Source organism: Hemiscyllium ocellatum, assembly GCF_020745735.1.
Source record: "Hemiscyllium ocellatum isolate sHemOce1 chromosome 27 unlocalized genomic scaffold, sHemOce1.pat.X.cur. SUPER_27_unloc_27, whole genome shotgun sequence".
Lineage (NCBI taxonomy): Eukaryota > Metazoa > Chordata > Chondrichthyes > Orectolobiformes > Hemiscylliidae > Hemiscyllium > Hemiscyllium ocellatum.
In genome coordinates this window covers 216917-240406 of record NW_026867495.1, presented here as the reverse complement: position 1 = coordinate 240406, position 23490 = coordinate 216917, and the positions used below count along the sequence as shown (strand labels likewise).

The window sequence follows — 23490 nt, the reverse complement described above, 5'->3', positions numbered from 1 at the left end:
GTAAACCAGAAATAGAGTTTTCCCAGGACTCTCTCCTTACATCTAACTATTAGTACCCATTTGTAATAGTAACTATAACTATTAGTATGATTTATAACAATATTTTACCAACGTAAATAAAGCATCTGTTATCATATAGACACAGAGATATACAGCACAGAAAGAGACAATTTTCTCCCTCATGCATGCACACACGTAATTGACAGGATGTTCTAGGATTTACATATTATTGATACCTGCAACCCATTTAAACGATGAAATACTTAATCCCGGTCTGTTCAATATGTAATTTCAATGGCATGACGCTGTAATGTTTTTCCATGAATTCTGTGCCTTGTGACCTTATTCTCCACAATCACCTGATGAAGGAGCCGCGCTGTTAACACAGTCCTTCCAAATAAACCTGTTGGGTGCTTGATTTTTAACTTTGTCCAGGTTAGGTTGGATTGGCCAAGCTAAATTACCCGTAGTGCCCAGGGATGATGTGCACGTTAGGTGCATTAGTCAGGGTGGTATGGAGATGGGTTACCCTTCGGAGGGTCGGTATGGACTCCTTGGGCCGAGTGGCCTGCTTCCACACTCTGGGAATTCTCTGAAAGGAAGGGATTACCCTGTTGCAAACTGCAGGGCTGCGCAGGCGCAGTGCGCGGAGCTGTTGTCGGCCCTTCCCCGCCCCATCGCTTCACCTATGACGTCACAACGCGGAAGTGGCCCTGTCAGTTTCAGAGTGAAAACTCCCTCCCTCTGGGCAACTCTTCATCCCGGGGGGAGTGGGGGTAACATCTGTTCATTGTAGCAACTGGAGTGATTCCAGGCGGGGGGGGGCAGACTCTGCAAACTCAGGTATGTGTCTGAATTACCCGGGTGAGGGGGACGGAGGGATGGGATGGGGCTGTTTTCCCATCGCGCCAGAGTCTGAAGTCCTGGGAAGTTTCAAAATTAACAGATGAGGGCTTATGCCTGAAACGTCAACTTTTTATAAAAGCATGAGGGGCATGGATAGGGTCAAATAGATAAGGTTTTCCTTGGGATAGGAAGTACAGAACTAGAGGGTAATAGGTTTAAGGCGGAGTTGGGGGGAAGATTAAAAAGGGACCTAAGGGACAACTTTTTCATGCAGAATGTGATGCATGTCAGGAATGAGCTGCCAGAGGAAATGGTGGAGGCTGGTACAATTAGAGCACTTAAAAGCCATCGGGATGGGTGTTTGAATAGGAAGGGTTCAGAGGGATATGGACCAAGTGCTGACAAATGGGACTAGATTGATTTTGGGTATCTGGTTGGCATGGAAGAGATTGACCGAAGGGTCTGTCTCTGTGCTGTATATCTCTATGAATCTGGCTTTTTACTAACGTTTGCCACGTTTGTATGTTCAGTTTCTCTCTGGTGTCGGTGTTAATGCTTTGATGTCTCCTTCCCCCCCACTTCCCAGGGACGTTAATGTGAGAACAGAGGGGAGAGAGTGAGATGGTGCTTTCAATTTTGTGGAATATCTAAAGAAAAGAATGTTTCCCTGAAAGTAGAGTTGCTTGTTCTGAATTTCTACCCTGGACTGACGCTGATGACTTTGTAATCTCTTTTTACAGAGTATTTGACGATCTGAGGACGGAAGTTTCAAAATTAACAGATGAAGGGCTTATGCCTAAAACGTCAACTTTCCTGCTCTTCGGATGCTGTCTGACCAGCTGTGCTCTTCCAGCACCGCACGTTTCAGCACGGACTGTTCAGTAACTACAATCCTCACTTTGTCATCAATATCTGACGGTCATCAATCCATCGAGACTGCAATAATTTTTTACTGTGATTCTATGAGGAAGAGCAAAGTTTTTGGTTCCTGTTTAGTACGTTTTCAGCATCAGTCGGGACTGGATGAGAGACCCGACTGTTGCAGCGCACTTGAGTGTGAAGCCAGAAACAGCTCTACGGCCTGGAAAGAGGAATTCACGGTGAGGAGGGGCTCTACACGCATTTGTGTACAGCTGGAGCTTCGGCCATGGAGAAACCTGAGGAATCCCACCCCGAGGAGGAATCGTGGAAGTGTGGTGACTGCGGGAAAGGCTTCCGTGCTCCATCTGCCCTGGAGATTCATCGGCGCAGTCACACCGGAGAGAGGCCATTCATCTGCCCCAAGTGTGGGAAGGCCTTCAGCAATTCCTCTGCCCTTATGAGGCACCGGTGGGTCCACACAGGGGAGAGGCCCTTCAGCTGCCCCGATTGTGGGAAGGACTTCAGTTATTCTTCTGACCTGCAGACCCACCGACGGGTCCACACGGGGGAGAGGCCGTTCTCCTGCACTGTGTGTGGGAAGGCCTTCAGCACCTCCTCCACCCTCCTGACCCACTGGCGGGTCCACACTGGGGAGAGGCCATTCACTTGTTCCGAATGCAGGAAGGGATTCACTCAGGAGGGCAAGTTGCGATGCACCAGCGGGTCCACACTGGGAGAAGCCTTTCAGCTGCCCCGAGTGTGGGAAGGCCTTCAACGATTCCTCTTCCCTTCAGACCCACAAGTGGGTCCACACACAGGAGAGGCCGTTCCCCTGCACAGAGTGCGGCAAGCTCTTCAGCAATTCCTCCACCCTGCTGAAGCACCAGCGGGTCCACACAGGGGAGAGGCCCTTCAGCTGCCCCGAGTGTGGGAAGGGCTTTACCCAGATGTCCGTCCTGCTGATCCACCAGCGGATCCACATCGGTGAGAAGCCTTTCTGCTGCCCTGAGTGTGGGAAGGGATTCACTCAGAAGGGCAACTTGCGCACGCACCAGCGGGTCCACACCGGGGAGAGGCCCTTCAGCTGCCCCGAGTGCGGAAATGCCTTCAGCGATTCCTCCACCCTACTGAAGCACCAACGGGTCCACACAGGGAAGAAGCCATTCCCCTGCCCCGAGTGTGGGAAGGCCTTTAGCAATTCCTCCGACCTGCTGAAGCACCAGCGTGTCCACACGGGGAGAAGCCCTTCAGCTGTCCCGAATGTGGGAAGGCCTTCAGCGATTCCTCCGCCCTGGTGAAGCACCAGCGGGTCCACACGGGGAGAGGTCCTCCTTCAGCTGCCCCGAGTGTGGGAAGGGCTTTACCCGGGCAGCCACCCTGCGGAGGCACCAAGGAGTTCATGTGCCATCACAGGGGGATTGAAGGAGCGACTGCCGAGTGCCATTATGGACTGGGCTAACAACCCAGTTCTGGAACTCCCAGGTTTGAATCCCACCGCAGCAGATCGCGGATTTGGAATTCGGTCAGAAATCTGGAGGTCAGAATCTAACAATGAAACCATCGAGCGGGGTGGGGGGAAGCCCCATTCTGATTCAGTCACGTCCTTTTTAGGGAAGGAAACTGCTGTTGTGGTTCACTCAGTCGTCCCAGCTGCATCCTTTCCCTGGTCTGGCCTACACGTGACTGCAGCCCTACAGCAGTGTAGTTGACTCCACCTGCTTCCTCCCACTTCTTTCCCTCCCGCAGATGGGCGGGGAGAAACTTACTTGGAGACAGGGTATGGGTTGAAATCGCTGAGTGAGGCAATACTTCCTCCGGGTTAAGGCTGTAACAAAGATCCAATTACAAAGGGACAAGTCAGTGGTAACCAATAGTAAAGAAAGTGGGGGGTTGGGCTTTGATCTTGAGCTGTTTAAAAAGCAGCTACTTTTTCAACACCTTTTTGCTGAGGTGATCTGGAGCTGTAACAAAGTTGGGTTGCAATGAAGGTAACCTGAACTCTCTGGACGAGCTGACCAAGGCCCTCGAGTCCTTCGAAAAGAATAAAACTCCCGAAGCTACGGCTTACCGGTCGAGCTCTATTCCGCTCTGTGGGACTTGATTGGCCAGGACCTGCGGAGGTGTATGTCAGTATGCTTCGAGCAGGTACCATGAGTGAATCCATGAGGAAAGGCATCATCACCTTCATCTACAAGCGGAAGGGGGAGAGGGAGGAACTCAAAAATTGGAGACCAATTTCACTGTTGAATGCGGATTACAAAATCCTGTCAAAGGTAATCGCCAACCGGGTCAGGTCTGCTCTGGGGTCGGTGATTCACCCTGACCAAACCTGTGCTGTGCCAGGCAGGAAGATCACTGAGAGTATCGCACTCCTCAGGAATACGATCGCCTACAAGCAGGACAGAGGGTTGGACACTGCCTGATCAGCCTGGACCAGGAGAAAGCCTTTGACAGGATATCACACAGGTATATGAAAGATGTTCTCTCCAAAATGGGCTTTGGGGAGGGAATCTGCAATTGGATCAGACTGCTCTACACCAACATCATCAGTGCAGTCTCAATCAATGGCTGGGAATCCTTCCCAGTCCGATCTGGAGTCAGGCAGGGCTGCCCTCTCTCTCCTGCCTTGTTTGTGTGCTGCATAGAGCCATTTGCCAAGTCTATCAGGAAGGATGCAAGCCTGAGAGGGGTGACTATTCCTGGCAGCGGGGGCCTGCAGGTTAAGGCCTCCCTGTACATGGATGACGTTGCCATTTTCTGCTCGGATCCGTTGTCCGTGCGCAGACTCATGTGCATTTGTGACCAGTTCGAATGGGCCTCGAGGGCCAAGGTAAACCGAGGCAAGAGCGAGGCCATGCTCTTCAGGAACTGGGCCGACCAATGCTCGATCCCCTTCACCGTCAGGACCGACCACCTGAAGGTGCTGGGTATTTGTTTCGGGGGGCTGGGGCGCGTGCCAAGTCTTGGGAGGAGCGTATCAGCAAAGTGAGGCAGAAACTGGGCAGATGGAAGCTACGGTCGCTCTCCATCACGGAAAAAAACCTGGTCATCAGGTGTGAGGCACTGTCATTGCTATTATACATGGCACAGATCTGGCCTATTCCCAGAATCTGTGCCGCTGCAGTCACCCGGGCCATCTTCCAGTTTATATGGAGATCAAAGATGGACTGGGTCTGAAGGGACTCGCTGTACAAAGATCTGGGCAACGGGGGAAAAAATACACCCAATGCCACCCTCACCCTGATGGCCACCTTTGTGTGTGGCTGCATCAAGCTGTGCGTGGATCCCCGGTACGCAAACACCAAGTGTCACTATGTACTCAGGTTCTACCTGTCCCCGGTGTTGCGAAGGATGGGCCTGGCCTCGCTGCCGCGGAACGCTCCGAGTAGTTGGACCGTTCCGTATCACCTGTCCTTCGTGGAGAAGTTTATGAAGAAAAACACCTTTGACCACAAGTCCATCAGGAAGTGGTCAGCACGTAGTGTCCCTGAGACCCTTTGGAAAAGGAGAGGGCGGATCCTATCGAGCGGTTCCCTGAGCAGACTGTCAAAGCCATTTGGCAGAATGCCTCATCGCCAGAACTTTCCAACAGCACCAAGACATGGCTTGGCTGGTGGTGAGAAGGGCTCTACCTGTGAGATCCTTTATGCACGCCCGGACTCTCTGCCGCACCGCACGCTGCCCTCGAAGCGGCTGCAGGGGTGGAACGAGACTGTCACACACCTCCTTCTGGAATGTGCCTACGCAGATGAAGTCTGGAGAGGAATGCAAGTGGTGTTTGTCGAGGTTCGTTCCGAGCAGCGCCGTGACGCGGGACTCCGTGCACTACGGCCTGTTCCCCGGGACGCACACCGAGACAAATATCAGCTGTGCCTGGAGGATCATCAACTTGGTGAAGGACGCTCTCTGGGTGGTCTGAAACCTGTTGATCTTCCAGCTGAAGGAGTTGACCCCGACTGAGTGTTGCAGACTGGCACATTCCAAGGTCCAGGACTACGTGTTGAGGGATGCGCTGAAGCTTGGGGCAACTGCCACTAAGGCGCGTGGGGAAAGACCACTGTGTAACGTCTGCCTGCCTAATGAAGAACAGGGGGCCCATGCAGTCATTTGGGCTCTGCTGACGCCTCAGGTCAATATATGGGCATATGATTGAAAAATGTACAGACCTGTATATAAAAATGATAAATTCTGATCTTTGTATGTAAATGTTTACATATGTATGGCATGACCAACTGTACAGACCATCAAATTATTTTATGAATATATTTTTGAAATAAAAATTATTGTATCAGACATGCGAGCTGTGCAAGGTTACCTTATGACATCTCCCACTTAGTTTAGACTGGCACTTCTTTATAGGAACTTATCTCGGCACCAGACACCTAACTCAGTTGGGTAGGTTTTTCCCACCTGATGGATAGCTCAAGGCCTGTAGGAGTGATCAGTCAAGCACACACAGATCTGTCAATTAACTTCTCTTCCTTATGAATTATTGTCTTTCACTGTTATCTGTCTAATTAAGAACATGCAATGTTTTTATAAACTTTTGTATAAAGGAAGCCACTTTGTATCAGTACATTGGAGTAGCCTGCTGGGGCACTTGAAGAGCTGCTACCCTACACTTCTAGGTTATTAGAACCTAGTTAGTTTAGCGTATGGGTATCAGTGTTACATTGTAACAGTGATGCTACTAGTGAATAAAGGGGATGACTAAGATTAAACTAAACTGTCTGTAAGAGGTTTTTATTCCAGACTTCCAAAGAGTACGATCTTTGGGACGAACCAAGAAAGAGAGGCTTACGGGTCTGAGTCCATAAGGGCTTCCCTAGGCCGTGTCAAATCTGTACTTTAACAATAGCAGGGTAAAACAAGAAAAATGAAACAAATTAGACATAAATGCACATTGGTGCTCATGCTTAAAGGTTGTTCATTAGATAGTAAACCAGAATTGGAGTCTCCCAGGATTCTTATCGTGCCCTACTTGTGGAATTCCCACTCCCTTACATCTAAGTATTAGTACCCAGCTATGACTTATAACAATACTTTCATCAACAGAAATAAAACGTCTGTTATCAAATAGACATAGAAATATACAACACGGAAATAGACTTTTTGATCCAACACATCCATGCTATCCTATATAAATCTAGTGACCCATTTGCCAGCATTTGGCCCATATCCCTCCAAACCCTTCCTATTCACACACCCATCCAGGTGCCTTTTAAATGCTGTAATTGTACCAGCCTCCACCACCACTCTGGCCTATTTACTCTATCCACCCTTCAGGATTGTATGAACCTCTATCCGGTCACCCTCAGCCTCCGACACTCCAGGGGCAACAGCCCCATCCTATTCAGCCTCTCCTTATATCACAAATTAACCAACACTGGCGACATCCTTATCAATCTGTCCTTCACCCTTTCAAGTTTTACAACATCCTTCCTGTCCTATCGCAGGGAAACCAGAATCAAATGCAATATTTCAAAAGTGGCCTAACCAGTGTCCTAGACAGCTGCACATGACCTCCCAACTCCTACACCCAATGGATTCAATGGGCCAAATGGCCTTTTTCTGCACTGCAGGGATTTTATGATTGCTTCATATAGTGTATATCTGATATTCACTGTTGTACTAGGCTGCATGGCTATGAATGTTCACCTTCTAATGTTGTAATGGAATTACATCCTGTATTTCTTGTAATAATTTTTATTTAATAGGTCAGCAGGAAGTCATTCAGCAACTTTACTGGCTTTCTTTTCTGAAGGATCCTTGACATGTCATTTTCAAAACCTTGACTCGCTCCATTTCCAGCCCCTTTGTAGGAAGGTTGTTCCAGGTCATTGTCACCTAAATGAAGTTTTCCTCTTAATATATACTTCACGCTACCTGGCTGCGTGAGGGTTTTCGGAGTTTGTGTCATGGATAATATATGATCAGCAGGTATCTGGCAATCTACAGGAATTGTCACCGATGTTATGTTCATTTGACTGGACTGACTGTGATCAATTATTTTGTGATTTTATTTGCAGGAAGACATGGGGAAGAAATCTGAAACCAAAAGACACATCAACTTCTGGCAGAGCCACTTGATTCACTGGGACTTTAATATCAGCAGCCATTCACATCGAGAAGACATGTTTGCTTTTGTTTGCTTGAAAATTTTGGACACTGGTGTGGCAGGAAGAATACTGAGACACCCGAGTGAGGGAGATTCAGTGCGCTGACTGTGAAAAGTGCTTCATACCATTTACTCAGCTTGGAGGATCAAAATCTCACCCCTCACGGTGGGGAGAGACTGTGTACCCTTTCCGTTTGTAATTTGAAACACAGAGTGAGACAAGGAAAGCTTCCCCCCATGTGGAAATGTTGGTACTGTGGGAGAAGATGCCCTTTCCTATCGATGCTGGAACCCCACAGACGCGTTCACATGGGGAAGAGGGGAGAGGCTGTTCACCTGCTCCGTGTGCAGACAGGGATTTAGTGAGATGGGCCATCTGCAGACACACCAGCGGGTCCATGTGGAAGAGATGCCGTTCAAGTGCTCCATGTGCGGGAGGGAGTTCACTCGGTCATCTACACTGCTGGCCCACCAGCGGGTCCACACCGGAGAGAGGCCATTCACTTGCTCACCGTGCAGGAAGGGCTTCACCCGCTCCTCCCACCTGCAGAGACACCAGTGAGTTCACCTGCCATTGAAGGAGCTTCAGCCGAATGCCATTATCGACTGCATTAGTAACTCAGTTCTGGGGACTCCTGGTTTGAATAGCAGATGGTGGAGTTGGAAGTCAGTCAGAAACCTGGAGTTCAGAACCTCATGATGAGAAAAACATCCCTATCTGATTCACTCATGTTTTAGGGAAGGAAACTGCTGTTGTGGGAAAGGAATCACTCAGTCATCCCAGCTGCAGGCTTTACCTGGTCTGGTCTACAAGTGACTCCAGACCCACAGCAGCCTGGTTGACTCTCGACAGCCCCTCGGCAAATGAGCGGGGAGAATCTTACTTGGAGACAAGGTATGGGTTGCAATTGCTGAGTGAAGCAATACTTCCTCCGGGTTACGGCTGTACCAAGGATCCAATTACAAAGGGACAACTCAGCTGACCAACAGTGAAGGAAGTGGGGTGCAGGGGAATGTGTACGCTTTGACCTTGAGCTGTTAAAAATGCAAATAAGCTACTTTTTCTATGCCTATTTGCTGGGGAGATCTGAAGCTGTAACAAAGTGGGTCACAATAAAAGTTAGGCAGCATCTGAGGAGCAGGAAAATCGACATTCCAGGCAAAAGCTGATTCCTGATGAAGGGCTTTTGCCCAAATGTCGATTTTCATGCTCCTCAGATGCTGCCTGACCTGCTGTGCTTTTCTAGCACCACTCTAATCTAAACTCTGATCTCTAGCATCTGCAATCCTCACTTTTGCCACGATAAAGGTTACCTGAACTTACCGAAGGACTCAGACGTGGAAGGCTATGAGATCCAGCAGGTTTTTCTTTGAAAGCTGCTCGTTTCTTTCAATCTCCAGTGTGAGGTTTCTAATTGAAGGAGCAGTCAATGTGTAGCTCGTATTATTCGAAATTGTTCATTTTTCAGAACTGCAGGTTCATCATTTCCTCAGCATTGTAAAGTTTACTGACACCAGTGGGAGGTGTGGGCTGTTTTCATTAGAAACAAAGTTAAAAATCACACAACACCAAGTTATAGTCCAACAGGTTTATTTGGAAGCACTAGCTTTTGGAGCGCTGCTCCTTCATTGGGTAGCTGTGGAGCAGGATCATAAGACAGAGTATTTGTAGCAAAAGGACTGAATGATATATTGAACAAACCTTTGAAGTGTTTCATCTTAGAATGGGTTTCAGATTTCAGTTCATTAATATATAAATCCCAGAACTTCTTTTAAGTCACAGTCTCAAGATAACTGAAGTTTTTATAAAAAGAGGTGACATCTCAGCTCAGACAATGCATGAAAGGTGTGAGGTTTGAGCCTGTCTTGAGTCAGACTGGTTCTATTTCCAAAGTAGGCATTTATAAAATATTACATGGAGTGATTGCCTACAAACTGTGCACTTTTTGAGCAAAATAGAATGTATCTACAAATATAATTCTGCAAATGCAAATTCACCCCATAGTCTTATGTCTTTCTTTCCTGCACAGGACCTCCAACCAACACTATACACCAGATATATTGATGATCTTTCTTCCTCTGGACCCATGGCGAGGAGTCACTGAACTAACGACACTGATATTAACAAGTTTCATCCCACCATCACACTCACCATGGACTACTCTTTCATATCTGTCTCATTTTTGGACACATGCGTCTCTATCAAGGATGGGTATCTCAGCACTTCTCTGTACCACAAACCCACGGATAACCTGACAGTGCTACACTTCTCTAGTGAAACATATTAAATAACCATCCTCTATGGACAAGCCCTTCACATACACAGGATCTGTTCAGGTGAGGAGGAACGTGACAGACACTTGGAAGTACACAAGCATGCTCTCATAAGAACGGGGTACAATGCTCAACTCATCAACTGCCACAGCGAGAAACTGTAATGATCTCCTTAGGAGACAGACATGAGCTGCAACCAATATGGTTCTCTTTGTTGTCCAGTCCTACTTGGGAGCCGAAACACTATGTCATGTTCTTTGCAGCCTGCGACATAGTACTGATGCGGATGAGCACCTCGCCAAGTCCTTCCCCATACCTCCACTTCTCGACTTCAAACAACCGCCAAACCTTAAACAGATCATTGTTCACAGCAAACTGCCTGGCCTTCAGGGCAACATGATACAACCCTGTCATGGCAGACGATGCAAGACGTGTTAGAGTGACGATACGATTGCCATCATTACACGTGGGGACACCACCCACCATGAGTATGGCAGGTACTCACGTGACTCAGCCAGCATTGTTTATCTCATACTCTGCAGGCAATGATGCCCTGAGGCATGGTATCTTGGCGAGACCGAGTGGAGGCTACAGTAACGGATGAATGGACACTGCACAATCATCAGCCAGGAATGTTCCCTCCCAGTCGGGGAACACTACAGCAGTCCAGGACATTCAGCCTCGGACCTTCAGGGTGACCATCCTCCAAGGCAGACTTCAGGACAGGCAACAATGGAAAGTGGCTGGGCAGAGGCTGATAGCCAAGTTTGGTACCTATGGGGATGGCCTCAACTAGGACTTTGGGTTCATGTCACACTACAGGTGACCCCACTACACTAAACACTCTCCCACACATACTCGCACACAAGCACGCATTCACACAAACACATGCTCCTCCACACCAACACACTCATGCAGACCCTCTCTCATACACATCCACTCTCTCAAATGCTCACATACACAACCCTCTCACAGCCTTATACCCCATTACACTCACACACAGACACAGACACAATCACTTGGTTTCGCCTGTACACACACACATAAGTTTGTGGGTTGAATTTGTACTTGCAGAATTACATTTTATTTTGCTCAAAAACGCTGTAGCTCCCACTTTAGAAATAGAATCAGTCTGATGTAACATTGGGACACAGACAGACTTTAACTTAACACCTTCAATGCATTATCTGATTGAGATGACACCTATTGTGAAAACCTATCTTGAGAACATAACTTTTAAAAAGTTTTGGGATTTACATATGAAGGAATCAAAACGAACATGGTCATTCTAAAAGATGATAGAAGTAAGCTACATTTGTTTAATATTACATCCCATGACTCTGCAATCCTGTTGCTAAAGAGTCTGTGTGTTATGATTCTGCTCCACAACCATCCTATGAAGAAGCAGCGCTTCGAAAGCTAGTGATTCCAAATAAATTGGAAATAAGTAAATAAACGGTTGGACTATAACTTGGCATTGTGTGATTTTTAACTTTGAAACTCTGTCAGTAATAACCAGCATCTCCATACTGCGCATGCTACTCGGTGTCAGCAACCACTCCGCGTGTTGCTCATGCGGCACGGGGAAACGCCCCACGGTCTTGTTTTGGTGAACCAATGGGACGCTCTGGAGGACCGGATGGGGACTGGTCCTCCTGCCAATCACAGAAAACCCATAGACTGGATGCGGAAGTTGGATCATGTGCTTCTGGGGTTGGTGCTGCCTTTCTCTCTCTCTCTGAGTTAAGATTGAGCTTCAGCCCAGACTGCAGCTTTCTTCCTCTGTCCAACATCTGTGAGTATTGTGCTCTCTTTTCTCACCCCATTTTCCATTCCGGGTTCAGCTGCTGACTTGCAGAAACTGAAGCGAAATGGAGTGAATCCAGGGAGGGGACAGGTTCTGGGAAAGTTAGTTCAGTTCTGTGTCTCAATTGAAAAACACAGGGCAAATGCAGGAACCTTTTATCAGAAATGATGTGTAAATGTACAGATGTAGATGTCATTCTGCACCAGTCACTGCCAGTTGTCAGACAGATGCAGCAAGCAATCAGCAAGGCAAGTGGTGTATTAGCAAGTGGAATTGAGCTGAGAGGTGGGGACGCCTTCCTGCAGTTAGGGCGTCATTGAATACGTCCAAGACTGAGTTCATCTGATTTTTGAACAACAAAGTGGATGGTTATGGGGAAGGCAAAAAAAAATGGTTTTAAGACCAGTATAGTTTGGTTACAGAAACAGACTAGTCCATGCTGATCAATTATCCTAATCTAGTCCTATTCGCCAGCACTTGGTCCATACCCCTTTAAACCCTTCCTATTTATAGACCAATCCAGATGCCTTTTAAATGCTGTAATTATACCAGCCTCCACCACTTCCTCTGGCTGGTCATTCCATACACGCACCACTCTCTTGTGAAAAAGCCCCCCTTAGCTCCCTATTATGTCTTTCCCCTCTCACCCTAAACTTTTAGTTCTGGACTCCCCACCTCACAGAGAAGACTTTGTCTATTTGCCCTCTCCATGCCCCTCTGTAAGGTCACCCCTCAGCCTCTGACACTCCAAGGAAAACAGCCCCAGCCTATTTAGCCTCACCCAAGAGCTCAAATCTTTCAAACCTGGTAACATCCTGGTGAATCTTTTCTGAACCCTTTCAAGTTTCACAACATCCTTCTGACGGTAAGAAGACCAGAGTTGCACGCAATATTTCAAATGTGGCCTCACCAATGTCCTGTACAGATGCAACATCACCTCCCAACACTTTTACTCAATGCTCTAACCAAGAAAGGACAGCATACCAAATACTGCCTTCACTATCCTATCTATCTGTGGCTTTACCTTTAAGGAACTATGAACTGCAGTCCAAGGTCTCTTTGTTCAGCAACCCTCCCCAGGACCTTACCATAAAGTGTATAAGTCCTGCACTGATTTTTTCCAGCTTATCCACCTCGGTGTGGTATCTTCATATCCACTTATGTTGGTACATCCTCAACAGGCTGAACAGCCTGTTCCTGCTCCCAATTCTTCATGTCCAGGAAAGCAAACACATAAAACAGAGGAAAATAAATTAGATGTCTCAGCGATCGGGGCTGCTCTGCCATTAAATCATGGCTGGTAAGTTTCTCAATCCCATTCTCCCACTTTCTCCCTAACCCTCAATATCCCCCTTATACTCAAGAACCTATCTACCTCCATCTTAAATATACTCAGTGACGAGCGTCCACAGCTTTCTGTAGCAGTGACTTCCACATGTTCACCCTCTCTGGCTGAAATGATTTCTCTGTATCTTTGTCTAAAAGGTCTTCCTTTTATTCTAATGCTGTGCCCTCAGGTGCTAGTCCTCTCCTACCAATGGAAACATCTTGTGTAGTGCACAGTGTGGCGGCACGGTGGCACAGTGGTTAGCACTGCTGCCTCACAGCGCCAGGGACCTGGGTTGCCATTCCCATCATGGCGGTGACTGTGTCAAGTTTGCACGTTCTCCCCGTGTCTGCGTGGGTTTCCTCCGGTGCTCCGGAACCTCCCACAGTCCAAAATGTACGGGTCAGGTGAATTGGCGTCCAAATTGCCTTAGTGTAGCAGGTAACTTCCATATGTACCACTATGGGCTGGGTTGATTTCTCTTCGGCGGGTCGGTGTGGACTTGTTTATTCTAAGGGCTGTTTCCCACTGTAAGTAATCTAATCTATGGAATCTTCCCCATGTGCACTCTGTCCAGGCCGTTCAGTATTCTGTCTGTTTCAACTAGATTCCACCCACCCTCTCCCGAGTGAGGGCCTGTTGATCAGCATGAACCAGACCCTTCAGGATGAGGTACAGCAGGAATTACGTTCAGCAAAGTCAGAATGGATGGAGATTTTTCAGCTTTTCGGGGTGAGAGAGGAAAGAAAATTCAATATAAATTAGAATTGATAAGATGGGCTGATGGGCCAAGGAGTGGCAGAATGAGTTTAATTTAGATAAATACGAGGTGTTGCATTTTGTAAGGCAACTCAGGGCATGACTTACACAGTTAATGGGGAGTGTTGCTAAACAAAGAGACCTTGCAGGTTCTAGTTCCTTGAAAGTGGAATTGCAGGGAGACATGATAGTGAAGAAGGCATTTGGTACATTTTCCTTTACTGGTCAGAGCACTGAGTACAGGAGGTGGGAGGTCATTGTCATGGCCACTTTTGGAATAGTGTGCACAATTCTGGGCCCCCTCCTATGGAACAATGTTGTGAAACTTGAAAGAGTTCAGACAAAATTTACAAGGATGTTGGCAGAGTTGGAGGGTTAGAGCTAAAGGGAGATGCTGAATAGGCCAGGGATAATTTCCCTGCAGCATCAGAGGCTGAGGGGGTGACCTTACAGAATTTTATAAGGGGTATGGATAGGGTGAATAGCCAAAATCTTTTCCCCATGGCAGGGGAATCCAAAACTGAAAGGCATAAGTTTCACGTGAGGGAAGAGAAATTTAAAACGGACCCGAGGGGCAACTTTTTCACACAGAGGGTAGTGCATGTTTGGAATGAGCTGCCAGAGAAAGTGATGGAGGCTGCTACAATTACAACATTTAAAAGGCATCTGGATGGGTACGTGAATGAGAAGGCTTTAGAGGGATACAGGCCAAATGCTGGCAAATGGGACTAGATTATTTTAGGATATCTGGCCGGCATGGATGAATTGGACTGAGGGCTCAGTTTCTGTGCTGTATGACTCTAATCATCTTCCGTGAAAGCAGAAGTGTGATTGTGAAGACTGAACTTTGAGAGCAGCTTTCAAAGATGTTTTGCCTTTACTGGACTCGGAAGTTACAATGAAATCATTGCACTGTGGGAATGAAGTGGTTTAAGGTTTACCAACAGTAAGCTGAGCGGGGAGCCTAGTGAAGGGTTAGGTGGATTTTTGAGTTAAACTGCTCATTTCATTCAGCCTTCAACATTGTATTTAAAATGCTGTGCATCAGAAGGAGCAGTGAGTCAGTAACTGGTATCGTTAGAAGCCTCACGGGTTTCAGTACTGCAAGAATTACATTGTTTCATCAGCATTGTATTGCTCTTTGGAGGGTCAGTGTGGACTTGTTGGGCCAAAGGGCCTGTTTCCACATTGTAAGTAGTCTAATCTAATCATTACTGGCAGCAGTGAGAGGTGTGGGCTATATTCACTATAGTGACTCCATGAAATTCTCTGCCTATGGAACTGGTAGAGACAGCTTCACTAAGAATATTCAAGACACAGGTGAGTAGGTATTTGCATGGTGGGGATTTAAAGATAGTTGGGATAATGCAGGTAGGAGGAGCTGAGATGATGGATAGATCAGCCGTGATCTTAATGAATGACAGAGCAGGCTCGACAGGCCAAATGGCCTACTCCTGCTTCTATTACTATGAAACTATAACCCTGCATTTCCCATGGCTAACCCAGCCAACCTGCACATCCCTGGGCAATTTAGCATGGCCAATCCAAATCAAGGCAGGTGAACAATGTTGTGATGTGAAAATGAACATCAGAGAACGGTAGAAAGGGACAAGGAGAGTAAATGTACCAGCAATCAAAGCTGGATTCTAAAGATCACAAAAATTGAAACTGAAGACTGTGTGTCTGAAGGTGTGCTGCATCATAACAAAAGTGAATGAATAGACTGCACACATCGAACAGAATAATTATGATCTAAGACTCCTTACAGAGACATGGCTTCAGGGTGCCAAGGATTGGATCCTGAATATTGAAGGGATACGTGGCATTCTAGTCAAATGAGAAGCTAGGTAAAGGTAGAGGCACTGCCAATCAAAGCACTGATAACACGGTAGTCTGGTGTCAGCTCGGATTTCAGGTCCTGATTTCTGTCGTCTGTTGATCTCCCTGTTTCCACAGAGTAAAATGTCGGTCTGTTCTCAGCTCTGCAGGGTTTCTGCTGAAACCTTTTACACCTTCCGGAACAATAAAACATTCAGTCAATCAAGGCCCAACCCACAATCTCCCAGCCTGTCAACCATCCAGACAGAAAATCATCATAGCAGGGAATAAAACAAGAAAAATGAAACAAAATTGAGAATAAATAGGTGCTTGTACTTAATGTTTGTTCGTTAGGACGTAAACCAGAAATTGGTGTCTCCCAGGGTTATTATAGTGCCCTAATTGAGGAATTCTCGCTCCCTTACATCTATGCCAGGTGCTGGCAGGTGGGACTAGCTTGTGTTGGGATATCTGGTCGGCATGGACAGGTTGGACCGAAGGGTCTGTTTCCATGCTGTACATCTCTATGACTCTAAGTATTACCACCCAGGCATGATTGAAAAAAATATTTGCATCAACAGAAATAAAGCACGTGTTATCAAATAGACATGGAAACATACAGCATGGAAATAGACTTTGCGATCCAACACATCCTTGCAGACAAGATATCCTATGTAAATCTAGGTCCATTTGCCAGCATTTGGCTGTTATCCCTCCAAAGCCTTCCTATTCACTTACCCATCTAGATGCCTTTTAAATGTAATTGTACTGACCACTTCCTCTGGCAGCTCAGTGCATAAACGCACCACCCTCTGTGTGAAAACATTGACCCTTGGGTCACTTTTAAATCTTTCCCCTCCCACCCTAAACCCTCTGGTTTTGGAGACCCCCACCCTGGGGAAATGTGCTTCCCTATTTATTCCATTCATGCCCCACATGATTTTATAAACCTTGACAAGGTTATCCCTCTGCCTCTGATGCTCCAGGGAAACAGCCCCATATTATTCAGCCTCTCTTTATACCACAAACCCTCCAACCTTGGCGACATCCTTATCAATCTGTCCTGCATTCTTTCAAGTTCCACAACATCCTTCCTACCCAATAACAGGGAGACCAAAATCGAATGCAATATTCCAAAAGTAGCCTAACCAATGTCCTGTACAGCTGCATCATGACCTCCCAATTCCTATACCCAATGCATTCAATGGACTAAATAGCCTTTTTGTGCACTGTAGGGGTTTTATGATTTTATTGTGACCCAGTCAATTTTAGTCATTATCTCTGGTGCATGGCGTGTCAGGGTGGGATCACTGGTAACAGAATTGCATGCAATACTACAAAAGTGGCCTAACCAATGTCCTGTGAAGTGTACCAAACACCACCTTCACTGTCCTGTCTACCTGTGACTCCACTGTCAAGAACTAAAAGCCTGCCATAGTCATACAGCATGGAACAGACCTTCAGTCCAACCAGACCATGCCAACCATAATCCCACATTAAACCAGTCTCTCCTGCCTGCTCTTCGACTGTATCCCTCAAAACCTTTCTTATTCATATACTGAAATAAATGTCTTTAAATTCTACCGGCATCCACCACTGCCTCAGGAAGTTCATTCCACACATGAACCACCCTCTGTGTAAAATTAGTGTTTGAATATCAAGGATGGAACGGTTCAGAAAAGCTTCACAAGGACGTTTCCGGGGTTGGAGGGTTTGAGCTACAGGAAGGGGCTGAATAGATTGGGCTGTTTTCCCTGGAGTGTTAGAGGCTGAGGGGTGATCTTCCTGTAAATTCATGAGGGGCATGGATAGGGTAAATAGACAAGGTCTCTTTCCTGGGGTCGGGGAGTCCAGAAGTAGAGGGCAGAGGTTGAGAATGAGAGGGGAATGATGTAAAGTTCCATGCAGAGGGTGGTGCGTGTATTGATTGAGCTGTCAGAGGAAGTTATGGAGGCTGGTACAATGATAACATTTACAATGCCTCTGGATGGGTGTTTGAATAGGAAAGGTCGAGAGAGAGAGAGAGGGGCTGGTAAATGCAGCTAGATTAATTCTGGATATCTGGTCAGCATGGGCAAGTTGGACCGAAGGGTCTGTTTCCAAGCTGTACATCTCCATGACATTGAGGTTGAATAAGTCCTGATCTGATTTGCAATTCCAAAATGCAGCACCTCGCATTTATCTGAATTAAACTCCATCTGCCACTCCTCAGCCCAAGATCCTATTTTAATCAGAGGCAACCTTCCTCGCTGTCCACTGAATCTCCAATTTTGGTGTCATCTGCAAACTTATTAACTATACCTACTATGTTCACATCCAAATCATTTTTATAAATGACAAAAAGTAGTGGATTCAGCACCGATCCTTGTGGCACCACTGGTCACAGGCTCCAGTCTGAAAAGGAACTCTCCATCACCACCCTCTTTCTTTTACCTTCAAGCCAGTTCAGTATCCGGTTGACTAGTTCTCCCTGTATTTCATAAGATCTTACCTTGCTAACGAATCTTCCATGAGGAACTTTGTTTGATTGATTTGCTAAGCACAAAGCCATGCTGACTATCCCTAATTAGTCCTTGCCTTTCCAAATACATGGAAATCCTGTTTCTCAGCATTCCCTCCAACAACTTGCCTATCACTGATGTCGGCTCGCTGGTCTATAGTTCCCTGGCTTCTCCTTACCACCGTTCTTAAATAATGGCACCACGTTAGCCACTCTCCAGTCTTCCAACACCTCACCTGTGACTAAGGATGATACAAATATCTCAGCAAGGGGCCCAAGAGTCACTTGCCTAGCTTCTGGGGATTTATCTACTTTTGTGTTTCAAGACATCCAGCTCTACCTCCTCTGTAATGTGGACATTTTTCAAGACGTCACCATCTATGTCCCCACATTCTATATCTTCCATGTCCTCCTTCACAGTAAACACTGATACTCATTTAGTATTTTCCTCATCTACTCCGGCTCCACACATAGGCTGCCCTTGTTGATCTTTCAGGGGCTGTATTCTCTCCCAATTACCCTTTTGTCCTTAATTTATAAAAACCCTTCTAATTCTCCTTAACCCTATTTGCCAAAGCTATCTCATGTCCCCTTTTTGCCCTCCTGATTTCCCTCTTAAGCATACCCCTACCGCCTTTATACTCTTCTAAGGATTCATTCGATTTGTCCTGTCCATACTTGTCATATGCTTCCTTCTTGTTGTTAGCCAACTCCTCAATTTCTCTAGTCATCCAGCATTCCCTACACCTACCAGCCTTTTCTTTCACCCTAACAGGAACATACTGTCTCTGGACTCTTATTATCTCATATTTGAAGGCTTCCCATTTTCCAGCCTTCCCTTCACCTGTGAATATCTGCCTTCCAATCAACTTTTGAAAGTTTTTGCCCAATACCATCAAAATTAGCCTCCCTCCAATTTACAACTTCAACTTTTAGATCCAGTCTGTCCCTTTCCCAAAGTGGTCCAGCACTGACACCTCAGTCACCTGCCCTGCCTTAGGTCAGGTTTTGCACCTCCTCTAGTAGGAACATCCACATACTGCCTCAGAAAATTGTCTTGTCCATGCTTAACAAATTCCTCTTGATCTAAACCCTGAACGCTGGCAGTCCTAGTCAATGTTTGGAAAGTTAAAATCCCTGACCATAACCATCCTATTATTCTTACAGATAACTGAAATCTCCTTACAACTTTGTTTCTCAATTTCCTGCTGATTATTAGAGGTTTATATTACAATCCCATAAGGTGATCATCCCTTTCTTATTTCTCAGTTCCACCCAAATAACTCCCCTGGATGTATTCCCAGGAATATCCTCCCTCAATACTATTCCTTATCAAAACACCACTCCCCACCTCTCTTGCCACCCCCCTCCACCCCCGTATCTTTCCTGTGGCATATGTATCCTGGAACATTGAGCTGTCCATCCCTGAGCCACATTTCTGTAGTTGCTATGATGTCCCAGTCCCATGTTTCTGACCATAAACCCTGATTTCACCTGCCTTCCCTATTAGGTCTCTTGCTTTGACATAAATACAGTATAACTTCAGTCCTACGTTGTTCTCTGCATTATTCCTTCCTGCCCTGACTGTTTGATTCACTCCCTTTCCCAACTGTACGATTCTCGGGTTAGTCTCTTTCCTCACTGTTTTCCTGGGACCCATCCCCCATCTTATTTGCAGCAGCAACTTCACTGGCTTTCTTTCTGCAAGCAGTCTTGACATTTTATTTTCATATCTTGATCCAGCACCTTTGTCGGCAGCTTGTTCTAGGTCATTCTCCCCTGAATGAAGTTTTCCTCCATACACACTTAAGGCTATCTGGCTGCATGAGGGTTTTCAGGTTTCTGTGACCTGGATAATGTGATCAGCAGGCACCTGGAAATCTACAGGAATTGCCATCAATGTATCTTTATTTAACTGTACTGACCGTGATCACTTATTTTGTGAGTTTATTTTTGCAGGACACTAGTGTGGCAGGAAGAATACTAAGACACCCGAGTGAGGGAGATTCAGTGGGCTGACTGTGGAAAAAGTGCTTCAAACCATTTCCTCAGCTTGGGGGAATCAAAATCACACCCCTCACGGTGGGGACAGACTGTGTACCAGTTCTGTTTGTAATTTCAAACCCAGGTGACACAAGGAATACACTCCCCATGGGGAAACCGTGGAAATGTGGGGACTGTGGGAAAGGATTCCCTTCCCCCTCAGTGCTGGAAATTCACAGACGTGTTCACAGCGGGGAGAAGCCGTTCATCTGCTCAGTGTGTGGGAAGGGATTCACAAATTCTTCCAACCTGCGGGCGCACCAGTGGGTCCACACGGGAGAGAAGCCCTTCACCTGCTTGGTGTGCAGGAAGGGGTTCACGCATTCATCTGCACTGCTGACCCACCAGCGGGTCCACACTGGGGAGAGGCCGTTCGGTTGCTCAGAGTGCGGGAAGGCTTTCCGTCGTGTGAGCAACTTGAGGAAGCACGAGCGGGTCCACATGGGGGAAAGGCCATTCACCTGCCCCGAGTGTGGGAAGGGATTCATTGATTCTTCCAGCTTGCTGAACCACCAGCGGATCCACACAGGGGAAAGGCCATTCACCTGCTCTGTGTGCGGGAAAGGATTCAATCATATGAGCAATTTGCGGCAGCATAAGCGGGTCCACACTGGGGAGAGGCCATTCACCTGCCCCGAGTGTGGGAAGGGATTTACCAACTCTTCCCACCTGCTGACCCACCAGCGGATCCACACTGGGGAGAGGCCATTCACCTGCTCCAAGTGCAGGAAGGGCTTCACCTGCTCCTCTGACCTCCAGAGACATCAACGAGTTCACGTGCCATCACAGGGAAATTGAAGGAGTGACAGATAAGTACCATTTTTGACTAGACTATCAACCCCGTTCTGGGGTCTCCCAGGTTTGAATCCCACCGTGGTAGATGGTGCAATTGAAATCTGGAGTTCAGAATCAAATGATGAAACCATTTTCAGGGGAAGAAAAACCCCACCTTATTCACTCATGTCCTTTTTTAGAGAATGAAGCTATCTTTGCAGGAAAGGAATCACTCAGTTATTCCAGCTGCATCCTTTACCTGGTCTGGCCTACCCCTGACTCCAGACCCACAGCAGTGTGGTTGACTCTTGATTGCATCCCCCTCCTGTATATGAGCTGGAGAAACTAACTTGTATACAGGGTGTAGGCTGAAACTGCTGAGTGAGGCAATACTTCCTCCAGATGAAGGCTGTACCAAGGATCCAGTTCCAAAGGGATAATTTGGTGCTGACCAATAGTAAAGAAAGTGGGGGATGGGGAGTGTGTGCACTTTGACCTTGAGCTTTTTATTTAAAAAACGCTACTTTTCGTGCACTTTTTTTTTCTGGGAAAAATTGAAACTGTAATGAAGCAGGGTTGTAATAAACGTTACCGGAATTCACCGTCTGACTCAGACTCTCATTGAAAGCTGTGAGATCCAACACGTTTTTGCTTTAAAGCTGCTAATTTCTGTCACCCTCCAGCACGAAGTTTCCAATGTCCTGGATCAGAAGTGAATGAGTGGCAGAATTGTGAGAAATTGTAAATTTTTCAGGAGTGCGGGTTTATTGTTTCATCAGCATTGTAAGGTTTACTGGCAGCAGTGGGAGGTGTGGGCTCGAAACAAAGATTAAAAGTCTCACAACACCAGGTTATAGTCCAACGGGTTTATTTGGAAGTATTAGCTTTTGGAGCACCGCTCCTTCATCGGGTAGCTGTGGAGCAGGATCATAAGACACAGAATTAAAATTAAAACTGAAGTTTTTCATCTCATCATCATCTCATTTCATCAGCATTGTAAAGGTTACTGCCTGCAGGAGAAAGTGTGGGCTGTGTTCATGAGAAACAAAGGCAAAAATCAGACAAAGGTATTGGAATATAATCTGATATTATTTGGAAGGACTAGCTTTCGGAGTGCTGTTCCTTCATCAGGTAGTTGTGGAGCAGGATCATGACATAGGATTTGAACTAAAAAATTACAGTGTCATACAACTGAATTGAACAAATCTAGATTGTTATCAAGTCTTTCATCCTTTAGAATGGGTTGCAGGTTTCAGTTCATTAATATGTAAATCCCAGAACTACTTATAAGGAACGTTCTCAATGTAATTTGAAAGTGATATTTCAGCTCAGAGAATGTATTAAAGGTGTGAGGTTAGAGCCTGCCTGTCTCCTAATGTTGAGTCAGACTGGTTCTACTTCCAAAGTTGGAATGTATAAAATATTAATGGATTGACTGCCTGCAGATTGTGTGCTTTGAGCAAAATTGAATGTGTCTGCTATCTCTCACCTCCCTACACACAACATGGGTGCTGGGGAAAAAATAAGCACTATCGCAGTAGCGTTAGTGAGGGGATTTAAAAAAAAGTTTAACCAAGAGATTTAGCCACCTCAGTTTTAAAAAAACCCAGGAGATTGGAATCTCCTCCGTTGAGGACTGACTCTCAGCTGGCTGGCTACAGCCAGCGTACTGTGAGCAGGAGAAGAGGAGGAGAGGCATTCAAAGTTTGGGAGAAGATTTGTAGCTCGGGTGTTCGTTGTTGTGGTTCTGTTCGCCGAGCTGGGAATTTGTGTTGCAGATGTTTCATCTCCTGTCTAGGTGACATCCTCAATGCTTGGAAGCCTCCTGTGAAGCACTTCTGTGATGTCTCCTCCGGCATTTAAAGTGATTTGTATCTGTCCACTGCAGCGGACAGCTGGAACTGACAACTGGAAGCGGCAGATACAAATCACTATAAATGCCGGAGGAAAGATCACAGATGCACTTCACAGGAGGCTCCCAAGCACTGAGGATGTCACCTAGACAGGGGACGAAACGTCTGCAACACGAATTCCCAGCTTGGCGAACAGAACCACAACGAGGGGAGGCATTTTAACCTCAATTATTTTTTTCAAAGTTCTAGCTCAAAGGTAGAAGACAGGGAGTGGTGGTGGAGGGGTGCTTTTCAGACAGGAGGCCTGTGACCAGTGTGTGCTACGAGGATTGGTGCTGGGTCCATGACTTTTAATCATTTTATAAGTGGTTTGGCTGTGAACATAAGTAGAGTAAGTTTGCAGAGGACACCAAAATTGGAAGTATAGTGGACAGTGAAGAAGTTTACTTTTGATTAAAACAGGATCTTGATCAGATGGGCCAATGGGCAGATGGAGTTTAATTCAGATAA

At 46.5% G+C, this 23490-nt stretch overlaps 1 protein-coding gene across 1 annotated transcript; it reads left to right on the top strand.

The window, feature by feature from the left end:
- Nucleotides 1-1872: 1872 nt before the first annotated feature.
- LOC132807917 (zinc finger protein 850-like) lies at nucleotides 1873-21713 on the top strand. The gene is made up of 5 exons (XM_060821839.1): nucleotides 1873-2412; nucleotides 2450-2939; nucleotides 7737-7878; nucleotides 8564-8720; nucleotides 20332-21713. Exons 1-5 carry the CDS (start codon nucleotides 1994-1996, stop codon nucleotides 21149-21151), a joined length of 2028 nt encoding a protein of 675 aa, XP_060677822.1. The 5' UTR covers nucleotides 1873-1993; the 3' UTR covers nucleotides 21152-21713.
- Nucleotides 21714-23490: the final 1777 nt, after the last annotated feature.

Bases quoted from the DNA above. Each gene is read 5' to 3' on its own strand.
- LOC132807917 (XM_060821839.1), top strand. From the start codon at position 1,994: ATGGAGAAACCTGAGGAATCCCACCCCGAGGAGGAATCGTGGAAGTGT. The intron at 2,413-2,449 runs GTTGCGATGCAC...CTGGGAGAAGCC, and splicing joins GGATTCACTCAGGAGGGCAA to TTTCAGCTGCCCCGAGTGTG. The intron at 8,721-20,331 runs GTATGGGTTGCA...AGTGGGCTGACT, and splicing joins GAATCTTACTTGGAGACAAG to GTGGAAAAAGTGCTTCAAAC.